The following is an 18,964-nucleotide window of genomic DNA, read 5'->3' as shown; positions in this document are numbered from 1 at the left end:
ATAAGATGCTCCATACATTGTGGCCTCATACGATGCTCCATACATTGTGGCCTCATACGATGCTCCATACATTGTGGCCTCATACGATGCTCCATACATTGTGGCCCCATACGTTGCTCCATACATTGTGGCCCCATACGATGCTCCATACATTGTGGCCCCATAAGATGCTCCACACATTTGCCCCATATGCTGTTGCTGCGATTAAAATAAATAAAATCACATACTCGCCTCTCTTCGCTTAAGCCCCCGACACTTGCGATAGTCACCTTCCTCGTTCCACGCGCCGCTCAGTCTTCCATCATCTGCACTGACTGTTCAGGCAGAGGGAGGCACGCACACTAATCACGTCATCGCGCCCTCTGACCTGAACAGTAATTGCAGAGGATGGAAGACAGAGTGGCGCGCAGCGGTGGAACGAGGAAGGTGACTATCACGCAATGCTGCTCACCCTCCCCCGATATACTCACCTGTCTCACTGTCAGATGGTCTCCGGGAGCCGGCGACATCTTCCTGTGTTCAGCGGTCACGTACCGCTCATTACAGTAATGAATTTGCGTCCATATTCAGAACTTTAATGAGCGGTACCACGTGACCGCTGAACACCGGAAGATGCCGCCGGCTCCCGGAGACCATGGGACATGCAGGGACAGCGCCAGGAGCATGTGAGTATGTCACCGCGCCGCTCCCCCTCCCCTGCCTACCCCATAGACCCCCCCCACCCCCCCACTGACAATGACTCGAGTATAAGCCAAAAGGGTCACTTTCAGCCCAAAAAAGTGGGCTGAAAATCTCGGCTTATACTCGAGCATATACGGTAAGTAAAAATAATAAGACACTATAGGCAGAAGCCAGTCTGGGGCTGCTACATGGCATTAAGCTAAACTGAGTAGCTTTATTTATTTATTATGCTTTGCTTATATAGCTCCATCACATTCTGCAGTGCTTTGCAGAAATCCATCATAGATGCCCCCAAAGTGGCTCACAATCTAAATTCCCTATCGTTATGTCTTTGCAATGTAGGAAGAAACAGGAGAACCTGGAGAAAACCCACAGAATCATGGGGAACACATACAAACTCCTTGCAGTCGTAGTCTGGTGGGATTTGAACCCAGGACCCCCAGCTATCCGCTTTGCGCCAGTAGGCGGGTGTATCCTAAAGAGGAGATGACTTTTTTTTTTTTTTTTTTTTCCGTGTATTTCTTAGTGTCCACCTCCTGGTGGCAGCAGTATACACCTGTGGTTTCCTGTGTTCACCAATGAAATGACTGAGAAGAGTAATTTTTACATTAATCGCCTAGTCTTGAGCTTCTTGGACAACTTAATTTGTTATGTAACAGTTATTATAAAAAAAAGGGTAGGAGGGGTTATGAAGATGCAGCTTATTCATAGATAAGAAGTTATTCCATTATTCACTGATGCCTCTCTTTTTCTTGTAGAGAATGTGTGGATCAGTATAAGAGGCAGATCTTCATTGTGCTTTTCCAGAGGTTACAAAACTCCAAAACCACAAAGTTTGTGAAGAGTAAGTTCTACTTACATATTGTAGATGAGAGATTTCAATGTCATGATAATACTGTGAATCCCTATCTGTACTACTTAATTTTTATCTACTGCAGTGCTACATAATATCTACGAAAGGGAACCTGTCACCCCCCCAGGCGTTTTTAACTAAAAGAGCCACCTTGTGCAGCACTAATGCTGCATTCTGTCAAGGTGGCTCTTTTAGTTTGGGTCCCTGCAAACGCTGCAATAATCGCTTTTATAATTTGTCCCTGATACCTTGAAATAGACCTGGGGGCATGTCCTTCATCCCCCTCCCCCCCCGGACACGCCTCCCAGCCGTCACTCAGGGCCTCTGCGCGCCGGGCTCCGCCTCCTTTTCCTTCATTAGCGTTCCCGGCGCCTGCGCTATAAGTTTTTTGTTTTTTTTTGGGCATGCGCAGTTGCGCAGGCGCCGCAGATGCTAATGAAAGAAGAGGAGGCGGAGCGCAGAGGCCCTGAGTGATGGCTGGAAGGTGTTTCTGTCTGGGGGAAAAGACAAAGTATCAGGAACAAATTATAAAAGCGATTATTGCAGCGTTTTGCTGGGACCCGAACTAAAAGAGCCACCTTGTCTGAATGCAGCATTAGTGTCTCTTTTAGTTAAAAACGCTTGGGGGGGGGGGGGGGGTGACAGGTTCCCTTTAATGACAATTCTGACTGTCACTTTGAGGTTAGAGCTCTGGAATGCTTCAACGGATCCCACTGATTCTGAGAATGTTTTTTCGTGACATATTGTATTTCATGTTCGTGGTAAAATTTCTTCAATATGACTTGTCTTTATTTATGAAAAAAAACTAAAATTTTTCCATTTTCAAACTTGTAATTTTTGTGCTCTTTAATCAGAGAGTCATCTCACACAAAATAGTTACTGTATTTTTGGGATTATAAGACGCACGTTTACTCTGTCGCCTCTTTGGGGGACACAGGACCATGGGTGTTATTCTGCTGTCCACTAGGAGGCGACACTATGCATAATCTGAAAAGGATTAACCGTGGCACCTCCTCTGCAGTATACACCCCTGGACGGCGTAAGCCTTCTCCAGTTTTTGCTTAGTGTCGCATAAGAGGCACACCTAAAATTTCGTACTCCGTTTTTTTTCCACAACGGGATTACAGATGAAGAAAAGTGGGTCTCCTGCGAGACTCCCAGCATGGCTCCTTCCTCGGCCCCCTATTATAGGGTGCCCGATTGAAGTCTAGATGGCTATTCCCCATGTCGCTCCTTCCCCAGTCCCTCGGGTGCTGGTTCAAAGTCGAGACCTCCCTCCTTCCCCAAATCCTTTTGGTTTCTGGGTTGAGGCGAGGATAAAGCCCCCTAAAGGTGACAGCACCCTCCCTAATCCCCCTCTGGGGGCATTAGGTTCAGATGCCTCTACAGGCAGCACTCTGCAGCTCCCAGCATCCAGGGACCCCAGCCCAGCAGCGGGCTCCTGTCGGGGCCGGAGGGAGTGCAGGCAGGCATGGCACATCTGAGACACAGGGCGCCCTGTCTCTGCGGCAGCAGTAGGGGGGGGGGGGGACCCTTCAGACCACCCACTCTACCACTTATAGCCCCACCGCTATCCTGCTTTTCAAATCTGGGAGGGTCTGGTTCAGATCCGATCCCCTCCCGGACTTCCGCGCCGGCCTGGAGCACCATGGGCATCAGGCATCTACTTTAGCCTTGTTTCTGCCCCCCGGATGACAAATATGACACTCTACAGTGTCATAAAGGGGGCGGATCGAGACTAAAAGGGCGTGTTTTTTACACAGCCCTGCCGCCTTTTTCTCCGCCTCCTTTCTCCTTGCTCTTCTCGGCGGCCATTTCTGCTGCAGGACAAGATTAACCCTGCATCTCCTGGCATCCAAGCCAGCCAGTCTCTGGGGGCACAGGACTGTGGATCTTCAGCGCTGGACCTAGGGGCAAACTGGTGGGGTAAGCCCACAGCTGGGGTTCTTACTCGGCTGTGATTCCATATTCCTATAAGACCTCCTATAGGTTCCTGTGCATAGCCACCCCTGTAGGGCCCTCTGCATAGCCACCCGTCTCGCACACTATGCCGGGCTCAAAGTCCAAGAAAACCAGGCAGGACTGCTTTTATGCATTCTGCATAGCCTGCAGGACCACTCTCCCCAGTGGCAGCACGTAACCGCACTGCCGGGACTGTATCCAGACTGTGTCAGAGCCCCAAGAAGTCCCTACCAATGCTTCGGTGTCTAATGCCACGCCGGAATGGGCTACTTAGATGTCGCAATCTATGACGCAGTCTATAGATAACCTAACCTCCACATTGCTTCAGGCTCTGCAGGGTCATGCCTTGGCTTTGAACATTACCCAGCAAAGGGATAGCTCGACTCAGGGACATGATGTCCCGGGCCCATCCATGTCTAGGTCAGGACGTAAGCGGACCCACAGGTCACGTTCATCTGCGTCATCCCATAGCACATGGTCATCTCCCTCTAGGGAGAGACACCGTAGTTCCAGGTCACCTAGACCGTCCCCTACCAGGGACAGACAATGCAGATCTCCGCAGCGATCACCGACCAGAGAAGGCCTCCGCCCCAGCTCACCCACCAGGGGATGCTTCAGCGATACACAGCGCTTGTTGAGGATGTAATCTCTTCCATCCATCGGGTGCTGGACATTTCTGATCCGCCCCCGGAGGCCCCAGAACACAAGATTTCCTTTGAAGGAGTTCTGAAACCGCCTAAGGTCTTCTCTAACCACCCAGAGTTTAAGGCGATCCTTAAAAAGCAGCTCTCACAGCCTGAGGAGAAGTTCACTAACCGCAGATATCTGGAGGCGAGGTACGCCTTCCCGCAGAAGGACACCAAAGAATGGACAGATCCACCCGAAGTGGCCCCCCCCCCAGTCTCTAGACTAGCAGCACAGACCCTCCTTTCACTGCCAGATAGCTCAACCCTCAGGGACGCAGCAGACCGGCAGGTAGAACGCATGGCTCGTTCAATTTTCGAGGCTGCAGACTCCCGCGTTCACTTCAGTTTGGGCTGCCAAGACGATCCTGGCTTGGGCCCAAAATTTACAAGCTGGCCTCCAAGCATCCGCTCCTGAGCTGTCGGACCAAGCGGTTCAAATAGCAGTTGTAGCAGATTACATGCTTCATGCAGCTCTAGATTCAGCAAGAGGTGTAGCGGGGATAGCATCAAACGCCATCACGGTTCGGCGTATCCTCTGGCTACGGGAATGGAAAGCGGACGCAGCCTCAAAGAAGTCCCTCACGCACCTCCCGTATCTCAGTGGGCGATTTTTCGGTGAAAAGTTGGACACGATGATATCCAACGCCACCGGGGGTAAGAGTACCTCTCTCCCTCAACTGAAACCTAAACACTCAAGAAGCGTAACCAAACCCGATTCCGATCCTTTCGGAATTCTTCGGGCTGGTCCGTCTCGCGTCCAGCACAAAATCGTAACCGTTCCCCACGCAGGGACAACTCACGGTCGACGGTTGGACAAGACCTGGCAGTCAAAAGCAGGCCAGTCAAAGCCCAAAGGAGCAAAACCTCAGACTTTCTCCTCATCATGACTCACGGACTCTGGAAGACATCCCACCCGTAGGCGGCCAACTTTTGCTCTTTAACCTTCGTCAGGCTGCATAATTTTACAACGTTAACAGGCTGCAGAGGTACAATTGTACCTTCATATATATTTTAATGAAATTTGGCCAATATATTCTGGACCAAAACTGCAGAGATGTCACGAAATTTCAGCCCTCTATGGCTTTTCGGAAAAAAAAGTTATTGCAATGTTAAAGGGAACCTGTCACCTGAATTTGGCGGGACTGGTTTTGGGTCATATGGGCGGAGTTTTCGGGTGTTTTATTCACCCTTTTCTTACCTGCTGGCTGCATGCTGGCTGCAATATTGGATTGAAGTTCATTCTCTGTCTTCCGTAGTACACGCCTGCGCAGGGCAATCTTGCCTTGAGCAGGCATGTACTACGGAGGACAGAGAATGAACTTCAATCCAATATTGCAGCCAGCGGGTAAGGAAAGGGTGAATCAAACACCCGAAAACTCCGCCCATATGACCCAAAACCAGTCCCGCCAAATTCAGGTGACAGGTTCACTTTAAAACGTAGTAGTTACAATTGTACCTACTCAGCCTGACGAAGGTTAAGCAAGTTTGGCTGCCTGTTACAGAAGACAGGTGGGTCAGGGAACTAGTGTCTTCCGGATACAAGATAGAGTTCACCTCCAACCCACCGGACCGATTCTTCCTCTCTGTCCCCCCAAAACCGCCAAGGCTCGTGCCTTCCGCCAAGCGGTTTTCTTACTTCTTCAAGCAGGAGTCATAGTACCGGTTCCTGTGGCCGAGCGCTTCCGTATCTATTCGTAGTCACCAAGAAAGGAGGCTGCGTACAGCCCATACTGGACCTAAAACAACTCAACAAATATGTACGGGTTTGTCACTTCTGCATGGAGTCCCTTCGGTCCAGCATTGCATCCATCGATGCAGAGTACAGTCTGACAATGCCACGGCTGTGGCATATGTGAACCACCAAGGAGGGTCCCGCTGTACCCAGGCGATGCGAGAAGTGACACACATCCTCCACTGGGTGGAAGACACAGAGTCGGTGCTCTCGGCGGTCCACATTCCGGGTGTGGACAACTGGGAAGCCGACTTCCTCAGCCGACAAAGAATGGACTCGGGAGAGTGGTCTCCATCCCAAAATTTTTCGCCAGATCTGCCATCGCTGGGGGATTCTGGACGTGGACCTAATGGCATGCCACTTCAATGCCAAGGTCTCCAACTTCCTGGCCCGAACACACGAGCCGCGGTCACTCGGAGCAGATGCCCTGGTTCAGGACTGGACCCAGTTCCAACTTCTGTACATTTTTCCACCTCTCCACCTGATATCCAGAGTGGTGAGGAAGATCAAGCAAGAGGGAGTTCCAACCATTCTAATCGCACCGGACTGGCCCAGACGTACATGGTACGCCGACGTCGTACAACTTACAGCAGAAGCCCCCTGGCGTCTCCCCAACCACCCCGGTCTTTCATCACAAGGCCCGTTCTACCACCAGAACTCAGGGGCTCTCAATTTGACGGTGTGGCCCTTGAGACCTGGGTTGAGACCCAGGCAGGGCTCTCGCCGGACGTCATTGGAACCATGATTAGGGCACGGAAGCCAGCCTCTGCCAAGATTTATTACCGGACCTGGAAAGCTTTCTTTACCTGGTGCGAATCTCGTGGCCAAGACCCCACTCCCTTATTCCCTCCCCAAAGTACTTGGTTTTCTCCAATCGGGTCTGGAGGCCAGGCTGTCCCTGGGCTCGCTTAAGAGCCAGGTGTCAGCCCTCTCAGTGCCTTTTCAAAGGCGCATTGCTACCAAGCCGCAAGTAAGGACTTTTCTTCAGGGGGTTTCCCGATTGGTTCCCCCCTACAGACCACTACTAGAAACCTCAACCTGGTCCTGACAGCATTGCAGGGACCACCTTTCGAACCCCATAGGGAGGTGCCACTCCGCCTTCTATCCCAGAAGGTGGTTTTTCTGGTGACAATCACCTCACTACGCAGGGTGTCTGAACTGTCAGCACTCTCCTGCAGACGGCCCTTCCTGGCTTTTCACCAGGACAAGGTAGTTCTCCGTACGGTCCCATCCTTCCTTCCGAAGGTTGTGTCCAACTTCTTCCTCAATGAGGAAATTTCACTGCCATCCCTTTGTCCGGTTCATATAGTGGAGAAGGCTCTGCATACGCTTGACCTCGTCAGGGCATTGCGTATATATGTGTCTAGGACTGCGCCCTTCCGGAAGTCTGATTCTCTTTTCCTTCTTCTGGAAGGCGACCGCCAGGGTCTGCCGTCTTCCAAAGCTACCCTTGCCAGGTGGATCAAATCCACCATACAAGAGGCCTACCGCCTTAAAAATTCTCCTCTTCCGGTATTACAGCACACTCTACACGGGCGGTAGGGGCCTCCTGGGCCATTCGGGACCAGGCTTCGGCACAACAAGTGTGTAAGGCGGCCACTTGGACTAGCCTACACACGTTTACTAAACACTGCAGAGTTCTTACCCAGTCCTCCGAGGACGCGAGCCTGGGTAGACTGGTTCTGCAGGCGACGGTGCCCCAAGTTTAGGGGCCTGTCTGCACAATATTCATCCATTGCTTCCCACCCAGGGACTGCTTTGGGACGTCCCATGGTCCTGTGTCCCCCAATGAGGCGACAGAGTAAAGGAGATTTTTTTTATACTCACCGTAAAATCTCTTTCTCTTAGCCTCTAATTGGGGGGCACAGCTCCCACCCTGTTGCCCTTTCCGGGCCGTTGTTACCGTGGAGTTCTCATATTGTTTTCTTGAGCTCGTACATAGTTGACTTGTAGGCATGGTTATGTTATTCATGTTACGTTCCTCCTAATGCTTTTGCACAAAACTGGAGAATGCTAACGCCGTCCAGGGGTGTATACTGCAGAGGAAGAGCCACAGTTAATCTTTTTCAGATTATGCATAGTGTCGCCTCCTAGTGGACAGCAGCATAACACCCATGGTCCTGTGTCCCCAAATTAGAGGCTAAGAGAAAGAGATTTTACGGTGAGTACACAAAAATCTCCTTTTTCCCCCAAATCTGCGGGTGTCCAAGATCTCCCGAGATCTTGGTGCCAAGATCTCCGTCTGCGCTTGCGTCGCCTCAGGGCGGCAGCTATTTTCCCGGAGTCCAGTCCACCACATAGGAAACCATGTCACTGCTGGGGGCTCTAGTCTTTCACAAGATGTTGGCAGAGCCCCCGTAGCACCGAACACCTGCAGCGGCGCACCGCACATGCGAACACCCCCTCATCCCAGTCTGCAGACTATAGCAACGCTCCACTCTTGCCATCTCCTGCGTCGACCCTGGGACCCCGCTTCACCGCAGCCACCACCCCTGGTAAGCAATAAGACACATGGATTATAAGAAGCACCACCATTTTATTAAAAAAAGGTTGTTTTTTTTTTCTATTTTGTCATCAAAACTTGGGGTGCATCTTATAATCCGCAAAATATGGTAATAACATTTCCCACATGTCTGCTACATCAGCACAATTTTGGAAACATAATTTTTTTTTTGTTAACACGTTATAAGGGTTTAACCCCTTAGTGACCGAGCCAAATTTTTGAAATCTGACCAGTGTCACTTTATGTGGTAATAACTCTGCAACGCTTCAACAAATCCCAGTGATTTTGAGATTGTTTTTTCGTGACACATTATACTTTATGATAATGGTAAATTTAGTTCAACATTTTTTGTGTTTATTTATAAAAAATATAAAAAATTTGAGAAAAATGTTAAAAAATTAGCAATTTTCTAAATTTGAATGATTATCCCTTTAATCCAGATAGTCATACAACAGCAAACCATTAATAAATAACATTTCCCACATGTCTGCTTTACATCAGCACCATTTGTAAAATGTTATTTTATTTTGTTAGCATTTTAGGAGGTTTAAAAATGTAGCAGCAATTTTTCATTTTTTCAAGGAAATTTACCACATTTATTTTTTTAGGGACTTATCCATGTTTGAAGTGACTTTAGGGGTCCCATATATTGGGAAACCCCCAAATGTGATACTATTTTAAAAACAGCACCTCTAAACATATTGAAAACTGCTGTCAGGTAGTTTATTAACCCTTCAGGTGCTTTACAGGAATTAATGCAAAGTGGCATGACAAAAATGAAAATGTGTATTTTTACCACCTAAATGTTGCTAACTTCTAAACAGATTACTATAGCCGTCAGACTCTACGGCCGCTCTTTGGTCATGAATTGCCATCGCAAACATCAGGACCACAAAATCATGATCTGAGGGCACCAATTGGGATAAAGAAGAAGCCCCCACACTCTGTTAACCATTTATAATGATGTAGTCACTATTGACAGCAGCATCTAAGGGGTTAAACAGATTTAGAAGGTGCAAATACTGATCGTGGCTGATACAGCAAGTTGTCAGCTATAGTGTACAACCAACAGATGCTGGATTGTCATCTGTATGGGGAGGCTATTCTCTTATATCTCAGGTCAGTTAAAAGACGTATTGGCGGTCATTAAGGGGTTAAAGTTGTCCAGCGATTTCTCATTTTTACAAAACCATACCCCGTATGTGGGGAAAAGCCACAGTTTGGGAGCATGGCGGGGTCAGAAGGGGGGGAGCATCGTTTGACTTTTTGAACGCAAATTTGGCTGGAATCAATTGTGGGCTCCATGTCGCGTTTGGTGACCCCCTGATGTACCTAAACAGTGGAAACCCTTCAATTCTAACTCCAACGCTAACACAGCCCTAACCCTAACACAACCCTAACCACCCTAGCCCAACTCTAACTTTACGATAATATAACTATGCCATGTTATGAGTATAGTTCTAGAAGGTTCCATGGCGCACACACACAGACGCTGCAGATTCAAACCCACCCCTCCTTTTTTTTCCCCCCACTGTATTCGCTGATACAAAACCCTATGGCAGACACATGCTGTGGGATCTCTGACCCCACCCCCCTTCACTCTGCCTATCAGCTTTGTGAAATTCTAAACACCTCATCCCCCCCTGCCGCCTGATACCAGCTATAACTGGTACAGCAACGTTCAGACCGCATGGGACTTTTGTTCTTGAAAATTTACGTATAATGGACAGATCAGGGATAGAGATATAAAAGTTACGTATTCCAGATGTCCACCGAGAGATCTATAAAACTCACTGAAATCGCTAGGATCTAAACCCAAAGAAATGCAACGGATTTCCCCATAAGCGGGTCAGATATCCACTGCGTGTTTATACTTAAATGAACCCCCATGTCATGGTGAGCATAATAACTTTATCTTTCTTCTACTAGGTTCATACGCTGAGATATGTGTAGATGGCTTATTCATATCTTCAAGAAAGGAGAGTATTCAGCCACCCAGTGAGGGCACCGCAGGGGGAGTGCCTTGGTTTTGGGCACAAGTATAAGATAGTGAGATTTCATTTTGCGGTAGTCTTTGCTCAGGAAGCTAGCTGAGACACACAGTTCCTGGTACAGACAGACGCCAGCGAGTTTGGCCTCGGTGCTGTTCTGAGCCAGGTCGACTCGGGGGAACCAAGAGCACCCCATGTTGTACTTGAGCTGGAAGCTTCTGCAGAGGGAAGTGGCCTATTCCACCCTTGAGAAAGAGTGCCTGGCCATGGTCTGGGCCCTGCAACGTTTGCAGCCCTACCTGTACGGTCGCACCTTCACTGTTGTGATCGACCACAACCTTCTGCGCTGGCTACAATCCATGCCTGGAACCAACGGAAGGTTGCTGCGCTGGAGCCTTGCCCTCCAGCAGTACGACTTAATGGTCAAACATAAAACGGGCAGCGAGCATGGCAATGCAGACGGGTTGTCCCGCCGGGGCAAACCTGCCGAGGAACTCATGGAGGAGTACACTGAGCTCTGCTATGTCCATTAAAGCTGAGTACAGACACACGCTGTTTTCTTTCCAATCCCCCTTCCTCCCAGCTCTTGCTCCCTGCTGACAATAAAGCTGTAACATGAAACTCCAGTGTGGGACTCTGTCCCCACTCCCTCTCGAATGCAGGAGTGAGCAGAAAACCAGTCCTTTGTCTGAAACCATGTGCTATTTTGTCTATCAGATAGTTATTCAAGATGGAATAATTCCACCCCAAGTAGTGACATAGGTGTGAAAGTTGTATATTTGGGATGTGCAACAATAGGGCTACACACAAGTGCATTTACTAAGCGCAGCGCCTAGCAGAAACAGAGAAATGGATTACTGCTTAACCGGAGCTCATACCCACGTCATGTTTATACTTGAATGAACCACTATGTCGTGCTGAGCATGATGATAACTCAGTCTTTCTCCTGCGAGGTTCATACGCCGAGATATGAGTAATAGAAGATTTGACATAACATCCAGAATAGGAGGTTATTCCAGGACGCAGCCCACTCTGTGAGGTCATCAAGCAGAGCATATATATTTAGGAGCCGAGTTAGGAGGGGGAGCTTTTTTCCAGGAGGCGACCTGAGAGACGCTCTGTAATGCATCTTGATGTATCGCCCCACCCCCGCTCCGCATGGTCTGCTATGAAATGATATGAAAGAACTGCAAGTGTTTCTTCCTTTAATCCCTTTTTTCGTAATTGTCTGTACATACGATACTTGTCTCATTTTTTTTTTTTTAATATGTTGTTATACTTTTATAAACACTGCCTACCTTTTGGAGTAAAATATATAAAATTACTAGCTTCGTTTCTCCTTGCTCTATAACTTACGTCCTCTGAAGTAAATTAAGCTACTAATTGGGTTGGGGTCGAATCTGCAGCGTGTGTGTGTGCCATGGAACCTTCAAGAACTATACTCATAATATGGCATATTTATATTATCGTGACACTAGCTCTAACCCAAATGGAAATAAATACTTTTTTTTAATTTTTTTATTATTTTTACCTAACGGGGTGATAAAGGGGGCTTTGAGTTACTATTTTTATTTAGTTTGATCACCATGATAGGGTGTATCACAGTGATCAAAGTGAACCAATAGGAAAAATCTCCTATTGTTGCCGGGTGCCGGCCGGTAGATTACAGCGGGCGCACTGCGCATGCGCCCGGTATTTTCTTCCCGGAAGAAGACGGCCGGGGGATGCAGGAGGTACTGGGTAGGCTCATGGGGACCCCATTTCTCTATCCTCTGAGGTGCTAGATCATATCAGGGGAGAGAGAAAGAAATGGGAAATCAAACCTTTTTATTGCCGTTATTCCGTGAATAGCGGCAATCGCAACACTAGTGACTGTAAAAACCAACCCGAATCATGTTCTCAGATTCCCCCGGAGATTAAAAAGTTGTGCTGAGGAATAAGTACCCTTTACTCCCGCATCTATCTATCTATCTATCTATCTATCTATCTATCTATCTATCTCTCTATCTCTCTATGTAATATATAAAGCTGAATGTGTGTATGTCTGGGATTGGCATCTGCACCGTCGCAGCTACAGCCACAAAATTTGGCACAGTCACACGTCTGGACCCCGAGAGCGTCATAGGCTATGTTGTGAGGCGAAATTTTAACCCCGCGCGTTCCAATTCACCAAACAATTTTGCCCCTATCTACATAATGGGGAAAATGGTGAAAGGAAAAGTGTTGGAGGCAATTTGACAGCTGCCAGATGTGACCAAGGGGGACTTAAAGAATGAGAGCGATGGCGCCATACCGTACAGTTGCTAAGGTGGGGCCCTGACATGGGATACTCACCACACACGGGGCTATGAACACACGCAAAATGCGCCACACACTACCACGTGCTTGAACACATATACCACCCTCAGCACACATTTCACCACACATATACCAACCTCACCACATAAAAGTCGAAACACAAAAGTCGCTGCTCAAAACTCGCCACGCGCAAAATTTGCCACATGCTAGATGACATACTGCTATATGCTATATACAGGAGGAGAATGACATACAGGTATATACTATATACAGGAGGAGATGACATGCAGGTATATACTATATACAGGAGGAGATGACATACAGGTATATGCTATATAAAGGGGGAGATGACATACAGGTGTATACTATATACAGGGAATATGACATACAGGTTTTTTTATTTAATCGTATGAATCAAATATGATGTAAAATATATTGACCAGAAGATCTAGATGTAGTTTGATTGTTTGGTCACACCCCAACATACAGGTATATACTATATACAGGGGAGTTGATATACAGGTATATATAGAGGGGAAAATGAGATGTCAGGTGAAAATGAAGTGTGAGTATAAAATGAGAGTAGTGAGGGGAAAATACTGGAGTGATTGGAAAATGACAGGTGTGAGGTCAAAATGACAAGTGTGAGGGGAGAAATGAGGTGTGAGTGGGAAAATGAGAGCTGTGAGGGGGAAAATGAGAGGTGCGATGGGAAAATGATAGAAGTGAGGTGCTATAACTAATCACAGCTAGTTACTATGCCCGGGTAACGACACAAACTGTGTGCAGAATTATTAGGCAAGTTGTATTTTGATCACGATACTTTTTGTACATGTTGTCCTACTCCAAGCTGTTAAGGCTTGAGAGCCAACTACAAATTAAGTAAATCAGGTGATGTGCATCTCTAATGAGGAAGGGTGTTGTCTAATGACATCAAAACCCTATATAAGGTGTGCTTAATTATTAGGCAACTTCCTTTCCTTTGGCAAAATGGGTCAGAAGAGAGATTTGACGGACTCTGAAAAGTCCAAAATTGTGAGATGTCTTGCAGAGGGATGCAGCAGTCTTAAAATTGCCAAACTTTTGAAGCGTGATCACCGAACAATCAAGCGTTTCTTGGCAAATAGCCAACAGGGTCACAAGAAACGTGTTGGGCAAAAAAGGCGCAAAATAACTGCCCATGAATTGAGGAAAATCAAGCGTGAAGCTGCCAAGATGCCATTTGCCATCAGTTTTGACACATTTTAGAGCTGCAACTTTACTGGAGTAACCAAAAGCACAAGGTGTGCGATACTCGGGGTCATAGGAAGAGGTAATATAAATATATATATATATATATATATATATATATATATATGTATGTTTATATTACCTCTTTCTATTTGCTTGTCCAAATAGTCCAAGCTATAAGTAACATTTTATATCATCCTACTTGGTATACTGAAAAATATGGAACTGTTGCTGTAATTATACTGACTCAAAGTATTAAGTTACCAGGTCATATTTACTGTACAATTAGGGCTGTTGCCAACAAAACCCAGACCTGATGGCATACTTGCAGTAAAAAAATACCACTTGTCTGACAGCAACACAATCCATCATTTGGCTATACTATCAGAAAAAAATGGGTAATCCTTTTGGAAAGTGACAAAAAAAAATCAATACCAATAAAACTGTTGCCAAGGGGTTAAATAGCCTAATAGCCCTGACTCCTGCTAATAAGTAGCAGAAACGGTGTCAATAATTCCAAATATATGGAATTCTGAGAATCTCCGGTCCCATTCTCCTTATTGTTACCTATTTTAATAATATTTGTGATTGCTCCCTCTCGTGGTTGTACAGTAAAAGTGCAGTTAATGTTAAACAGCCTCCTTCCCTATACAGATGATGGGAATGGTAGCTTTGCATGAAGTATAAACAGATTTATCGGCTCTAGACGGACAGTGTGTGCAGAGTACTAGAAACCTAAGGGGCCGAACAGATCTTTCGTAACTGTTATTTTCGTTCTTTTTTTTGTGTGTGTGGTATTACAGGTTTCTTGGTCTTCCTAAATCTTTATTGTGTCAAATATGGAGCCACTGCTTTACAGGAAATGGTTGACAGCATCCAACCCAAGTAAGTGTGATTTCTATGTTCAGAGGTTAAAGTAAATTTACGCGATCCTAGGAATGTTCGTTTCATGCCGATCACCTGATAATCGAGCAAAACTCTGATTCGTTGGGTGAAATGATTTTTCGTGTGGCACATCGTCCTCCTATTTTTGAGCTGGTGATTGTACAGTTTTGTCCTCCAGGCTATGATAGCAGCAGGCAGTGTGATGATAATTTTCATCCTTTTTTTTTTTTTTTTTTTTTACAGGATGTTTGGGATGGTTGTAGAAAAAATAATTATCCCTGAAATCCAGAAAGTATCGGGACCAATAGAGAAGAAAATCTGCGCTGTCGGCATAACCAAACTGCTGACAGAGTGCCCGCACATGATGGACACAGAGTACACCAAGCTGTGGTAAGGGCCGAGCATATGAACCACCACACAACTCAAAGCCCCAGGAGGTCTATGTGGTTGTGTGGCTCTGAGGCCAATAAACCTGTACTTCATATCTGGCTGAAGTTCTTAGGTCAGCTGAGAGTCTTTGTGCGCTCATGTGGTCACAGAGTGTTTTGTCTCCAGTGTAGTTCATGGTATCCCATTTCCATACTTGTATCCATCATATTGAGTCACATGTTTTTGTTACATTGCTCCTCTTTCCAGGACCCCATTATTGCAGGCTCTGATCGGCCTGTTTGAGCTGCCTGAAGATGACACCATTCCAGATGATGAACACTTCATCGACATTGAAGATACCCCTGGGTACCAGACTGCCTTCGCTCAATTGGCTTTCGCTGGCAAGAAAGAGCATGATCCTATAGGTGATATGGTCAGCAATCCGAAAATCCTTTTGGCACAGTCTCTTCAGAAGTTGTCTGCATCATGTCCTGGGAGGGTAAGCCCCCATCAGTGTACCCTGATATGCGTATTGATGGTGATAATGTTACACTGTGCTGCACTAATCATGTGTCCTGTCTCCAAGGTCCCTTCCATGATCAGCAGCAGTCTGAATGCAGACGCACTCCAGTTCCTCCAGGGATATTTGCAGGGTGCCAGCGTGACCCTAGTGTGAAGCACGGCTGCAGAGCAGGATCATTGTGGAGTTGTGTGAAGGTTGCTGCATGGTCAGTGTATTGGTTTTGGACTTTACAACGCAGCTGTCCTTCAGTTAATACCATCGTGCCCAGCGCCTGTACAGGCATTGCGCGGCGGTCCTGAGGGGGTGACTGTTCTCATCTGTGCCCATCTTATAGCAGTTAATTTATTGTACAGTTGGATTTGACTCTTGTTGGCTGCAACTTTATAGGAAGCACTTATCATCAGTGTCACCATTTATCCAGTCTTTGCCTCCTTTTTTTGTTTTTCTTTTCTATGTGTTTTCTTCCCTCCTGAACTGTGAATAAATGAAAGCGTTTGCCTAATATGTTTATTTTTGTACCATTTTATGGTAACGGTGTGCTGCGTCGTATGAGGAGTGTAGGATTGAGGAGCTGTTGATCTCTTGATTGACTGGTTGCAAGTATCAAACATGCATTCAGGTTGGCCTAAGCTAAGTGACCACCGGTATCCTCATATTATAACAAAACTTGTCCTCCAAAGTATTGGTACTATTAACCCCTTTATGGCTGTCACCCTTTATACATCACATTAAGGGTATGTTCACACGTTCCTGATTTCCATCCTTTTTTTTTCAGGACTGTTTTTTAAAAAACTGCAGCTCTTGGCAGAAAACGCAGGCCCTTTTTTTGGTCCTTTTTTTGTCCTTTTTTGATGCGTTTTTTGATCCTTTTTTTTATGCAGTTTTCTATGCAGAGTCTGTGTGTTTTCTAGGAAGTTTTTTAGGGTTAAAATGGCTGAAAATACCCTAACCCTACCCCTAACCCTATTCTAACCTTAGTGGAAAAAAAAAAAAAAAAATTCTTAATTTTTTTTTATTGTCCCTACCTATGGGGGTGACAAAGGGGGGGGGTGTCATTTACTATTTTTTTTTATTTTGATCACTGAGATTATATCTCAGTGATCAAAATGCACTTTGGAACGAATCTGGCGGGCGCACTGCGCATGCGCCCGCCATTTTGCAAGATGGCGGCGCCCAGGGAGAAGACGGCCGGACGGACACCGGGACGCCAAGTAAGTATAAGGGGGGGAGATTAGGGCACGGGGGGGGGGCATCGGAGCACTGGGGGTGGGCATCGGAGCACGGGGCGGTGGGATCGGAGCACGGGGGGGGGGGGGGCAGCCACACTCCGCCCACGCACTTCCGCCCGCTTCCCCGCACTTCCTGCTGCAGCGGTTCTGCACCACAAACCGCAGTAAAACCCGCAGATATTTTTTTCATTTGCGGGTTTTACTGCGGGTTTGACCTCACAATGGAGGTCTATGGGTGCAGAACCGCTGCGGCTCCGAAAAAAGAAGTGACATGGTACTTCTTTTTTCCCGCAGCTATTCAGCGCGGCTTTTTTTTTTTATTTTCCGCATTGTGGGCACAGCAGTTCCTGTTTTCCATAGGGTACAATGTAATGTACCCTGCATGGAAAACAGCTGCGGACCCGCAGCGGGAAAATCGCGGCAATTCCGCATGAAAAAAAGGATCGTGTGAACATGGCCTAAGAGAGAGCGAGATTCATGCTGCTAGAAAGACAAGTGGAATACCAGTGGAACCCAGCTGCCATAAAGCAGTTTCTGCGTACAGAACATTCCTCATAAGAGTCCAGTCAATAATTAGAATTATTCCAGCTGCATGTGACATGATCATTCTGCTCCTGTGATCTGGAATATGCTCCCTTAACATGAGGACCCTATACTGTTTAGTAGAACACAAGATCTGTGACAATGTCTCAAGAAGTCCCTGACATCTTCCTGTTTGAAATGAGCAGATTATATTCAGCCAAACTTTAGGAACCTCCTGTCTGTTGCATGGAAGACAAGATAACGTAAGAACCATGTCTGTGGGACATCTTCATTTTATGGCCCATTGCATATACAGAACAGGAGAAGTACAGTTGTGCTCAAAAGTTTACATAGCCCAGCAGAATTTTTGCTAAGACAAAAACTTTTTCTCCACTCATGGTTAATGGTTGGGTGAAGCCATTTATTGTCAAACCACTGTGGTTTCTCTTTTTGAAGGGAACCTGTCACCCCGTTTTTTCAATATGAGCTAAAAATAGCGTTCAATAGGACCTGAGCTGTGCTTTACAATAGTGCTTTTATTATCCCGATTCCCCACCTTTGCTGCCAAAATATCTTAGTAAACTCGCTGTTTTCGGCTGTCAATCACCCTGGTCCGGTCCGATGGGCGTTGCCAAATCGCTGTCTCTCCCCCCGCTCCTCAGCATGTCAGACGTAACTCGATCTGTGAATAGCACAGATCGCGCTCATTTTTTGCGGTTGCGCAGTGCATTAGGCTCTAACGCATGCGCAGTATGAATTGCCCAACTGTTGGCAAAGTATACAATACATCATTAGGCAGGCGCGGGTTTTTACTGTAACCTCTGTGCCCTGGAAGTCTGGATATGCAAATAGTGTTGTCCTGGACGCCGGTAAACTTTTCCAGGGCACACAGGTTACAGTGAAAACCCGCGCATGCGCAATGATGTTCTGTATGCTATGTCCACAGTTGGGCAAAGCATAATGCGCAGGCGCGAAATACAACGCCGGGAAGAAGTTTCTTAGTGAAAAGCCGAAGGTGGGGAGAATCGGAGATTAGCCCACACCCATCGGCCCGGGGTGATTGACAGCCGAAAACGGCGAGTTTACTAAGGTATTTTGGCAGCAAAGGTGGGGAATCAGGGGATAATAAAAGCACTATTGAACGCTATTTTTAGCTCATAATGAAAAAACGGGGTGACAGGTTCCCTTTAACCCTGCTGTGGAACCATGGGGTCATTAAGACCCCAGCGCTGAATAAATATTTCTAAAACTGGTCAACATTGACCTTCTATGTTTTTTCAAGTAACATATTTCTGCTTATGTTGATGATATTTTGAATTTGTTTTTCAATTATTTCAAAGTTATTTTCAATTTTCTGTGTTGGGGACACTCCTGACCCCATAGTACCTTAATTGTCTGACACTGAACAAAGTGCTATTCTGTCTGACACTGGCGACGCTAATTCCTCCGATGATGAGGACAACGACGATGATACTTCACAGGTGAAATTCTTGGTAAAGA

At 46.6% G+C, this 18,964-nt stretch overlaps 1 protein-coding gene across 3 annotated transcripts in view; it reads left to right on the top strand.

Moving 5' to 3' along the window:
* CSE1L (chromosome segregation 1 like) overlaps positions 1–16,215 on the top strand; it is a 111,454-nt gene extending 95,239 nt beyond the window's left edge. For all 3 annotated transcript variants that reach the window (XM_069750824.1, XM_069750825.1, XM_069750826.1), the window contains exons 22-26: positions 1,440–1,525; positions 14,740–14,821; positions 15,065–15,211; positions 15,458–15,689; positions 15,777–16,215. In XM_069750824.1, coding sequence (XP_069606925.1) covers positions 1,440–1,525; positions 14,740–14,821; positions 15,065–15,211; positions 15,458–15,689; positions 15,777–15,866 — 637 coding nt within the window. In that variant the 3' untranslated portion in view covers positions 15,867–16,215. The remainder of the gene's footprint in view (positions 1–1,439; positions 1,526–14,739; positions 14,822–15,064; positions 15,212–15,457; positions 15,690–15,776) is intronic.
* The last annotated feature ends 2,749 nt before the right edge of the window (positions 16,216–18,964 follow it).

Source organism: Ranitomeya imitator, chromosome 2 (genome assembly GCF_032444005.1).
Source record: "Ranitomeya imitator isolate aRanImi1 chromosome 2, aRanImi1.pri, whole genome shotgun sequence".
NCBI lineage: Eukaryota > Metazoa > Chordata > Amphibia > Anura > Dendrobatidae > Ranitomeya > Ranitomeya imitator.
The sequence above is the reverse complement of the archived record's forward strand: the minus strand, read 5'-3'. Positions and strand labels throughout refer to the sequence as shown.